Genomic DNA, 11,011 nt, shown 5'->3' with positions numbered 1-11,011 from the left:
CCCTCTCTGTCTTCTCCTTCCCTATCTTTCTCTCTCCTTTGCTCTCTACCCCGCCTCCTTCTCTCTCTCGCTTCCTCTCACATGCAGCCTCTCAGCACGACGCTGTCAGCTTGCCTTGGCTGTTCCAGCCAACCAAGCCTCATCCCCTGCCAAGACTTCTGGGAGATGGAAAAAAGACAAACTTAAAATCAGGCGGTTTTTGGCTAGTTGTTTTCTGCCCCCAGGACTTTTGGGAGAAAAAAAATCAACCCAACTTGGTCTCATATGGCACTCGCATAAATATTTCACTAGGATTTTGGGAAGCATCCATCTTTTTTCAAAGGAATTTTTGCAAAGATTATAATTCCCCATATAAAAAGCATTAGAGAATTATTGTCACAATGTGTATCAGTCAAAAGCGAGAGCGAGAAAATGAGTTTAAATAGTGCTTTGGAAAAAATACACCTTTTTCATGAATTACATTTCAATAGTTTAATCTACAAATGCATATAGCTCCCCTGGTTTTGGTAATGTCAAAGGCTACACTCAGCAGGAATGTTTTGGTTACATCCTATTAGGGATTTTAAAGTATTGGAACCTGTGCTATTTTTTGAAGTTGATGACATGGCATTGTGTCAAGATGGGGAAGAATTTTAAGGAGACAAAAACTATAAAGGTACTTCATCTAGCACAATAGAGGAATTTACCAAACATTTGTTTTACTCATGCCAGCATAACCCACTGTTTCAATTGGACTTTCATAGCTCTGCAATTCATTTAAATGCATCATCCTTCAGTGTGCATTTACTCTGGCTTTTATTCTTGAAGGGGGAATTGTCCATGATGAATGGTTTAAGCATGAAGCAGGTTTCGCAAAAGTCAACTTCCTGATAGATGTGCTTGAAAAGTTGGAATGTTCCACTCTCTTTCTCCCCTCTGACCTTGTGTTCTCTGTGCATTTCCTTTGAACTGGAGCTATTTTTCAAGTTTCATCTCTTCAATGTCCCAATTGCATGAGAGTACGAAGGGATGAAAGGATGGAATCTCTGGTGGACCTTTCAATGGCTTGCTGAACGATGGTACCAGAATGGTTTTTTTTAAGCAAAAGTCAAGGTGATGCTGACTTTCACTGAGAGAAGGAACTTCGTCTGTTCTATAAGGACAGATCCAAATCACATAGTTTGAGAAAAAATAAAGACCATTGAAAGGTGACATAAGGTAATCCTTCCTGAGAATTTGAATTCGCCAATACGCAATTAAAAATGGCAACCTATCATAGTTTAGAGAGGTAATGCTTATTCTTACATCTTATCCTCAGTTACTGAATTCTGCAATTTCTGCATTTCACGCTAAGGGTCAAAATTGAACTTTTATGATTGCTGATAGACCCATACATCTCAGCACTTCATTGAGGGACAGCCTAGAGTATCTGACATTCACAGTGCATCAAAATATGCTACAGGACTTCATCCTGATTTCCATCTGTTCTCATCATCTAACAAGTTCACACCAAAACCTTCCCTATAAGCAAAGAAACGTTGATGAGTAGCAATTTAAATCTACCACTTCAGTCTGAAAATGTTTCTGAGGATTGACAATGCAGAGATATTCCTATGTAAAATAGAGGCAGGCAGACATTTTATTTTCGGTCTAATGACAATTCGATCAAGAAACACTATGTAAGTTCAAAATAATTGTATCACTTTATAAGTTTAAATCCATAACTGCTCTATTGTTAAAGTTAAGCTGTAGAACATTCTTCTCTGCCCTGTGCAGGATGGCATCGTGAATTAAAATCAGCAAATTCAGGCTATGAATACAAAGCATCTGTATTTCAAGTTGTAGAATAGACAAACCCAAACAAAAAAAAGAACATCCACTGTTAATAACACTTTTATAGAGCGAGCATAATCATTTTGTTAAACGTTTGGGAAGTGAAGTTTTCCTTGTGTTTTGGCTTTGAACTTATATTAACACCTCAATAACGTGACAAGACGAACAATAACACAATGGCCTTTGGCATGAACAGTAACTCTTCCTCTGTGAAGGAAACGTTTGTTTCCACGGTGACACGACCAGAACCAGTATCAGGACCAGGACCGGTCTCAGCACACTGCCTTGCCGTGTTTCATGTTCTGGGCACAGGTCCGACCCAGGTTGGCCCCCTCCAGGAGCAGGTCTGACAGGCGGTCCAGGCCCACGCAGGTGGTCAGGGGGGTGACGAGGCCATAGAGCCCCCCGAGTAAGATACTGAGGGGCCAGCCTATGATCAGTAAAATCACCAGCCACACAATGCTCCAGAAACAAGACCCGCAACTGGCCATCCTAGTCTGGGAGAAAGAGAAGAAGAGAAGGGGGAAAAGATTTATGTTTTTCATTCCGTTAACAAATCAATCACGAATATAAAACATTAGGCAACCTGCATCACACAAAGATGGAATTTGCAGAGTTGACAGAATGAAGAAATTGTTAGCCAATATTGTGTCTATTGTATTGATTTCTCATCAAAAGAATAGGGAAACAATAGTGTTTATTTTGCCAGAGCTGTTCCACTCCCCATGTGATCAAAAACGATTAATATCCCTTCAGATGATTAGATTTGCATAATCCCATCTATACATCACCCATACAAATATCAATGGCTCCCAGACTTCAGATTAGATACCCAGTGTATCGGGTCCTATCTATGGTGATTTAATCAGAGGATATAAACTCTGTGACACTCCCATCTGTAATTGGAGTTGATCAGATTGAATACGCCGGCCCAGTTGATGTGGATGTACTTGACACTCCCCGCTACCACCACGGTCCCTACCCGCTGTGGTCAACAGGGAGTCTACGCCTACCCTACAGAAGATTTAGTGGACCTGACACTGCTCAAAGTGGCAGTGAACAGCAAGCACTAAGGATTCATTTGCAGTCAGTGTATATAACAATCATTGGTCTTTAACCGCAGACGCAAAAAAGTTGAACATTTTATTCAATCTGTGGTCATATCTAAAAGAAAATCTTCCAAGAGCCCAGTAGCTGAAGTAGGAACTGTCAGACTGACTTGTTCAAAAGCCAACGATCAGATCGATTAGCAAGGCTCTTCAGTTTTCTAAGGTATTTGTACACTTTCCTCCCCACTTCCTTGTCTGTTCTGTGTAATATCCTGTTTTAGCGAGACAGACCGTGTGATGAGATCAGCTGCACTGGTTAATCTCGAGGTTGTCTCGTGCTTCAGGGAATGCCCTTTACAGTGCATTAAAAACATGAGACAATATTAGCTTTCCAAAAAACACCACTTTTCCCAGGATTCATTGACTCTTTCAACCATTTAGGATAAAATGAGCAATAAAAAGTTACTTTCATATTTTGAAGCAATATGAAAACATTTAACCTGAAGAACATCCCGAGAACAGAAAAGTACACAGCATCAAATCATATCTAACAGTTTACTGTCATACCTTCTTGTCTTTTAAATTCACCGTCTACAAAGACCCTTAAAAGACGTAGAGAAGTGCAATCACAGTACTTCCTCTGCACACAGACAAATGCATACAGCACTGTTATACTGCATGCAGTTAGTGACACATCAACCAATGGCAGTTAACGGTTAACAAGTAGAAAGCCATTAAGCACTGCGAAGTAGAGCTATGTAAAGCCATATTGTGGAGAGTACCTGTGGAGTGAGTATAAAAGACATGTTCACCTTCAGATGTGGGAAGTTTGAGAGTTCTTTGAGAAAGGGCGAGTCTGTTTTTCCTCCTTGCCTGTGGAATGGATATCCCCTCAGTCTCAGTTTAGTTCCTGCTTGGAGCTGCCAAAGTCAAGTCAGTCTGTATGAGTGGCCTCTTCCTCCCAGTTAACGCTAATTTACTGCAACAAGGTAGGCTCTGCTAGGGGAAACGGAGTGCCAGGGAGGACAGCTGGATATAAAGATAATTGGTTTTCTAGAGGGATGCTATGACACAATGTGTGCATTCATGAACCAGTTGCTCAATAAAAAAAACCATGGTTGTTGTGGGTTTAAAAAGGTTGTTGCACTGCACATGCAGAACCAATGCAGAGAAGAATCTGGGAATTTATGGGACAAGTCTAGTTGTAAGGGGATATTTATCATACAAATAATTGAATTATTTAACCCTGTAATTGTTTATGGATTGTGATTTAAACTGTGTACAAAACATTAGGAACACCTTCCTAATATTGAGCACCCCTTTTGCCCTCAGAACAGCCTCATTAAATCGGGACATGGACTATAAGGTGTCAAAAGCGTTCCACAGGGATGCTGGACCTTGTTGGCAGGGATGCTGGACCTTGTTGGCAGGGATGCTGGCCCTTGTTGACTCTAATGCTTCCCACATTTGTGTCATGTTGGCTGGATGTCTTTTGGGTAGTGGACCATTCTTGATACACATGGGAAACTGTTGACTGTGAAAGACCCAGCAGCGTTGCAGTTCTTGACACACTCAAACTGGTGCGCCTGGCACCATACCCTGTTTAAAAGGCACAAATTTTTTGTCTTGCCCATTCACCTTCTGAATGGCACACATACACAATTCATGTCTCAAGGCTTAAAAATCCTTCTTTAACCGGTCTCCTCCTCTTCATCTACACTGATTGAAGTAGATTTAACAAGCGAGATCAATAAGGGATCATAGACTGACCAGGTGAAAGCTATGTCATGGAAAGAGCAGGTGTTCCTAATGTTTTGTACACTCAGTGTATAACTGACACATAAGATATATCTATTCTAGGCTGACTAGAGTACATCTGCTTGGATGTCGCAGAGGCTTTGAAATCAAACATTAACATGTTTTGAATGTCTAAACAGCCTTTGAAGAAGACACCTGTACACTGAAACAAAACAGTATAATCGGGTTACATACATTGCTCTCAATGATAACCACTTCCCTGAATCTAAGCAATACGGGTTCTCTAGCTTGGCTGTGTTCAGGTCGGTTGAATCACGACTGTACCGGGACTTGAGCAGCTATGGATGCGATCTCTCCTCTCAGACAGTGGGGGTGTTGCTTGGGGAGAGGGTTACAGGCTAGCCTGACGTATGTAACAGCTAGTTAACCTCTGGTGCATGATAACGCCTAAATTCCAAGTCTGTGTTGTGAGCCTGCAGGCTGTGGCCTCTTCACACTACCAGGACCAATGAGGCTAGAACTAGGGATTGAGGGAAGGGTAGGCTCTAATCCACCACCAACATCTCAGTGAACTATATGCCACTGTGACCATTTGTTTCCAAATACGGATATGGACACTGATGATTTGAGTGGAGTTGTGAGTGATACAGTATGTCTGATGTACCGGCTTCTCTCCCCCCATGGCTTCATGTGCACGGTGACTGACCTATAAATCCAGCTTAGTGGCAGCTTGTCCAGACGTTATTGGGCGAGCCAATCAGATTGACAGGTGACAGTGACGCTGTCTGAGGGCGGGGCAGAACGGGAGTGTGTAGACTGGAAGAGTAACATGATAGGGAGATTTGAAATAGGATGGCTGGGTGTCTGCAAATGTATGTAGAAAAATTAAAAACTCAAGACTGCATTCACATTGAGAATTATTTTAATACAAAAGTACAGATTACAAAACAGACCATTTCAGAAAATCAAATTAAACATTATCCTCAAGGCTTCTCAAGACATCTTCACGGCTTCAGTAGAAAAATAATTCTAAAACAGGATAATCATTTTAGCTCCAAGCTCTTTTCTAAGGGACAGTCCAGTTCTGGCCCCATCTATGGGCAGATAAAGCAGTGCAGAGGCCCACAGAGAATCCCCACCTTAAGGTGCTTCTGCTTCGTCACTCTCCTCTCCATCACTGTCGCTATCTCGGCCAGGGTGCTCTGGCATTTTGGGGTGCTCCTCTTGCACCTTCTCTGGTGTCTCCTGTGGAGTCTTCTCTGTGCTGGCCTCCCCGGAGGGCTCCTGCTCCATCGGTGTCTCTTCCTGGTTCTCCACTTCAACTGGGGTCTCTTCCTGGTTCTCCACTTCAACTGGGGTCTCTTCCTGGTTCTCCACTTCAACTGGGGGCTCGGATTGGTCCTCCTCTGCCTGTGTCTGCCGAGGGGGAGGCAGGAGCTTCTGCTGTTGCTGGGCATGGAAGAGAACACAGGGAAAGAGAGGAAGGTGAGGAATGTGGGTGTATGGGTGTCACCATATAATTCCTACATTTATGAAAATGTTCATCATATCTTGAATTCATGACAAAATGTCTTGTAGACAAGATGCTAACAGATTTCCCATGCTGTACAAAGAATTTCTATCACTGCTCGTCCCATCCCCCCTCTCCCTAGTTCCTCCTGTCTCTATTGCTTTTGCTCTCATTCCTTCCTTCCCTTGCGCTCTCTGGTTGAGGACAGAATCCATGCACATGCCTTAGGGACAGGTTAGGGAGGGGCACGTCTCCCTGTTATGTTCGGAAAACAAAAGTTCCCCCTCCACTGCAGCCCTGCCACTTTAGGCGGGGGATGAGAGAGGGGTGGGGTAGCTTAGCGTCACCCGTTATCATCCCTCCCCCCTCCTTTATCCTCCACTCCCCATGGTGTCAAACAAAAGAATGCACTGCTCTTTTAATTAAAACTCATTCTGGTTCCCTCATTTAAAATGTTAGGCTCGTGGCCTGTTAAGGCTCGGCATGCAGAACTAAAACAACTCTCTTACATCTGACCTATTTCCACCACTGCATTAAAGTTTTACAAAATACAGAACCTAAAAACAGATGAGGGATAATGATACTGAAGACCTGGATGAATTACTGTAAGAGGTTGTATTGGAGCAGGTGTGTTTGTGAGAACCAGTGGTCTCAGGTGTGGGTAAATAAACTGATAGGTGACATTGGGGAGCTAGCCAAGCCTTTCACTGTTGGACTATTAGCCTGTACTCAGTCTGTGCTTGAGGAGCTAGCCTAGCCTTTCACTGTTGGACTATTAGCCTGTACTCAGTCTGTGCTTGAGGAGCTAGCCTAGCCTTTCACTGTTGGACTATTAGCCTGTACTCAGTCTGTGCTTGAGGAGCTAGCCTAGCCTTTCACTGTTGGACTATTAGCCTGTACTCAGTCTGTGCTTGAGGAGCTAGCCTAGCCTTTCACTGTTGGACTATTAGCCTGTACTCAGTCTGTGCTTGAGGAGCTAGCCTAGCCTTTCACTGTTGGACTATTAGCCTGTACTCAGTCTGTGCTTGAGGAGCTAGCCTAGCCTTTCACTGTTGGACTATTAGCCTGTACTCAGTCTGTGCTTGAGGAGCTAGCCTAGCCTTTCACTGTTGGACTATTAGCCTGTACTCAGTCTGTGCTTGAGGAGCTAGCCTAGCCTTTCACTGTTGGACTATTAGCCTGTACTCAGTCTGTGCTTGAGGAGCTAGCCTAGCCTTTCACTGTTGGACTATTAGCCTGTATTCAGTCTGTGCTTGAGGAGCTAGCCTAGCCTTTCACTGTTGGACTATTAGCCTGTACTCAGTCTGTGCTTGAGGAGCTAGCCTAGCCTTTCATAGCTGGACTATTAGCCTGTACTCAGTCTGTGCTTGAGGAGCTAGCCTAGCCTTTCATAGCTGGACTATTAGCCTGTACTCAGTCTGTGCTTGAGGAGCTAGCCTAGCCTTTCATAGCTGGACTATTAGCCTGTACTCAGTCGTCTGTAATTGAGGAGCTAGCCTTGTCTTTCACTGTTGGACTATTAGCCTGTACTCAGTCTGTAATTGGGGAGCTAGCCTTGTCTTTCACTGTTGGACTATTAGCCTGTACTCAGTCTGTAATTGGGGAGCTAGCCTAGCCTTTCACTGTTGGACTATTAGCCTGTACTCAGTCTGTAATTGGGGAGCTAGCCTAGCCTTTCACTGTTGGACTATTAGCCTGTACTCAGTCTGTAATTGGGGAGCTAGCCTAGCCTTTCACTGTTGGACTATTAGCCTGTACTCAGTCTGTAATTGGGGAGCTAGCCTTGTCTTTCACTGTTGGACTATTAGCCTGTACTCAGTCTGTAATTGGGGAGCTAGCCTAGCCTTTCATAGCTGGACTATTAGCCTGTACTCAGTCTGTGCTTGAGGAGCTAGCCTTGTCTTTCACTGTTGGACTATTAGCCTGTACTCAGTCTGTAATTGAGGAGCTAGCCTAGCCTTTCACTGTTGGACTATTAGCCTGTACTCAGTCTGTAATTGGGGAGCTAGCCTTGTCTTTCCAATTGCTGGTGTACTATGGTAGTTACCCGTCTGTCTGTACTGCTGGGTGCAGTGAGGTCACCAGTTACCTGTCTGTATTTCTGGGTGTAGCGAGGTCAGTAGTTACCCGTCTGTACTGCTGGGTGTAGCGAGGTCAGTAGTTACCCGTCTGTACTGCTGGGTGTAGCGAGGTCAGTAGTTACCCGTCTGTACTGCTGGGTGTAGCGGGGTCAGTAGTTACCCGTCTGTACTGCTGGGTGTGGCGGGGTCAGTAGTTACCCGTCTGTACTGCTGGGTGTAGCGGGGTCAGAGTTACCCGTCTGTACTGCTGGGTGTAGCGGGGTCAGGAGTTACCCGTCTGTACTGCTGGGTGTAGCAGGGTCAGTAGTTACCTGTCTGTACTGCTGGGTGTAGCGGGGTCAGGAGTTACCTGTCTGTACTGCTTGGTGTAGCGGGGTCAGGAGTTACCTGTCTGTACTGCTGGGTGTAGCGGGGTCAGTAGTTACCTGTCTGTACTGCTGGGTGCTCTGGATCATGTGAATGTACATGTTGTACACCAGGTTGGCCATCTCCGGCATGTTTTTGATCGCCTGGTCGGGCTGGGACGAACGAGGCTCTCTCTGGAGGGAGAGATGGTTTACCGTTTATTAATTTCTCCCTTCAGTCCTCTTCAAATCGATTAGTTTAGACCACTTACTATTAATGCGCCTACGGTGTGAGAGTGAGTGAGATACCAAGAGGGAGTGAGAGGCAGAGAAAGGGAATATGCAAATAGGAAGAGAGCCTGGTGGGTGAGTTGAATATTCTCTCAGCTGCATTAATGCCCCCTAGACATAGTACTACGCTGGCACTGCAGCGGTCCACTGAGCTGTGTGTGTGTGTGGTGGGAGCAGGGAGCTGCCGCATTGCAAAATAAGACTGCCCACTAGGCACAGATGTCAAGTCAACATCTATTCCACATTGATTCAACCAGTGGGCGCGCAGTAAAGTATGTGGGTGAGCTGAGCTTAAAATGTTTCCCCTTAAAATGAGGAGAAATGAGGATGAGGAGAAAGTGGAGCGTCCGGGACTGGACTCTTTCTGACAGGTCAAGGGGGGCACATGCAGGCACCTAGAAGAACTGTCCCCCCAGGAACTGGAGCGCTTGTGCCAGTGTGTGCGTCAGTGTGTGTGTGTACGCCGTCTAGCACTATCCTGGAGGGGGTATGGGTTGGGGTAGACTGGCTTTGCCTGGTGACATTTGGGGGTTAATAACAGACTGTTCCCCCGTCTGTCACAGTCGTCCTTTACCTGAATGGTGTTAACTGACTGGGCCGGTGGGTAAGAGGCTGGATAGAACGAGGTGTGGGGGATCACTCCATCCATTGAGAATTCAGACAGGCAGGATTAGGCTGCTGTGAGGATGAAGAGGCATGTACTATGCAGGAGCTGGAAAGGGTGCTGCATAGAAATGTCTGTGTGTGAGAAAGTGTTTGACTCAAAGTGTTCTGCGTGTAGTTGTGCCTGAGTGTGCATGAACACATATTCAAGCTTGCGTGTGTGCATTCATTTGTCTCTGTGTGTGATTGTGCAAGTGTTAGTGTGTGTACTCACAGGCTGTCCCTGGGTGTAATATTCATTGGGTCTGATGTGGAGCTTCATGGGTCTGGCAGTGAGCTGGTTGAATGCAGGAGTCAGTTCAAAGCAGTTCTGGAACAGACTGACCCGTCCAAAGATGTAGAGGCCAAGTCTGGACCTGGACATGGCTACTACCAACCGTCTCACATCCCTGTGGAGAGAGGGAGGGGGTGGAGAGAGAGAAATGACATTTTAAACCACTTGGCACATTTAGCCTATACATTACAAGCTTATACACAGCCCTTCCACTCCCAAAGCAAGTGGGTGAGAAAAATATTGGAAAGGAGCGAAAGGGACAGATGAGAGAGGGGTAGTAGAGAGTCTTTAAAGAAAGATAAGGCGACAAAAGTGAGGATAAATAGAAAAATACAGACGGAGGGGCGGATGGCGAGAGGAGAAAAAAACAGAGGGCAAGGAACGAGAGGGAGAGAAAAGACATTGAGGGGAGCGACAGACAAAAGAAAAGGGCAGAGGGGCGAGGAGATGGGCTACTTTCTTTCCAGCCAGTGGAATTAAAGGATTAGCAGGAGGGAGAGGGGAGTCTGGAATCTTCTCTGTTTCCCTGGCTGTAATACAGCTGGGCCGTAGTGGCGTGTTTAATAAAATATTGTTTACAGGCTGCTATACTCTGCTAGTCCTGGTCCCCAGGGAGGAGCCAGTGACATTATGGGATAGATAGATGTATGATATATGCCTCATGTATCTAAGCAGCCATGATAAGACAGCGCACATTAGCAGCACAATATCTCATTCTAAATGTCAACTTCTGGACTATATGGGTAAAAGCAGGAAACCAACTGGTCACAATGGGCTGCTGGTTAACAATTATGTTACAACAGCAGGCTTATCTATTGTATTCAGACCCTAGCGAGGCAGTAGTTCAACCAAGAAAACGGCAGGTAGTTCCAGTCCAAGTTCCAGGTAGAATTACCAAATGACTGTATAACAGCTGAGTAATACCGTCTCCAGCTCCACTAAGACTGATTCTGTCAACATGGGCCGAGGTGAAGGCTTTTGCGTGGGAAGGGAGGAGATTTCTCTGGCTTATTCAAGGAGCTCTGGTGGAATTCGAAAACAATCTTTGTCCCCGTGTGCAAAAGCTCTACACACAAAACGTACATTCATAAGCAGGCAAGATGTGGAATGAACACAAGTAGACCACGAGATGAATCTACACTTGTGTGTTTGTATGGTGTGCTGTGTTAAACTGTGTCTGCGTGTGCGTGAGCGTACTAGTGTTTGTGTGTAGTAATCTCTTTAGTTAA

General features: G+C 45.1%; 1 protein-coding gene and 1 long non-coding RNA gene across 2 annotated transcripts in view; both read right to left on the bottom strand.

Moving 5' to 3' along the window:
* Positions 1-1,595: 1,595 nt before the first annotated feature.
* On the bottom strand, positions 1,596-3,995 carry LOC135508058 (uncharacterized). Its single transcript, XR_010450747.1, has 2 exons — positions 3,674-3,995; positions 1,596-2,309 (listed from the first exon to the last, which is right to left on the bottom strand). It is a non-coding gene; the product is annotated as an uncharacterized LOC135508058 (long non-coding RNA).
* A 1,528-nt stretch (positions 3,996-5,523) lies between these two features.
* The window catches only part of aqr (aquarius intron-binding spliceosomal factor), a 56,701-nt gene continuing 51,213 nt past the window's right edge, over positions 5,524-11,011 (bottom strand). The window contains exons 33-35 of the mRNA XM_064927977.1: positions 9,723-9,897; positions 8,636-8,749; positions 5,524-6,068 (exon numbers count right to left, since the gene is read on the bottom strand). Of these exons, the coding sequence (XP_064784049.1) occupies positions 5,760-6,068; positions 8,636-8,749; positions 9,723-9,897 (598 nt within the window). The 3' untranslated portion in view covers positions 5,524-5,759. The remainder of the gene's footprint in view (positions 6,069-8,635; positions 8,750-9,722; positions 9,898-11,011) is intronic.

This window comes from Oncorhynchus masou, chromosome 21, assembly GCF_036934945.1.
Source record: "Oncorhynchus masou masou isolate Uvic2021 chromosome 21, UVic_Omas_1.1, whole genome shotgun sequence".
In the NCBI taxonomy this organism is placed as follows: domain Eukaryota; kingdom Metazoa; phylum Chordata; class Actinopteri; order Salmoniformes; family Salmonidae; genus Oncorhynchus; species Oncorhynchus masou.
The sequence above is the reverse complement of the archived record's forward strand: the minus strand, read 5'-3'. Positions and strand labels throughout refer to the sequence as shown.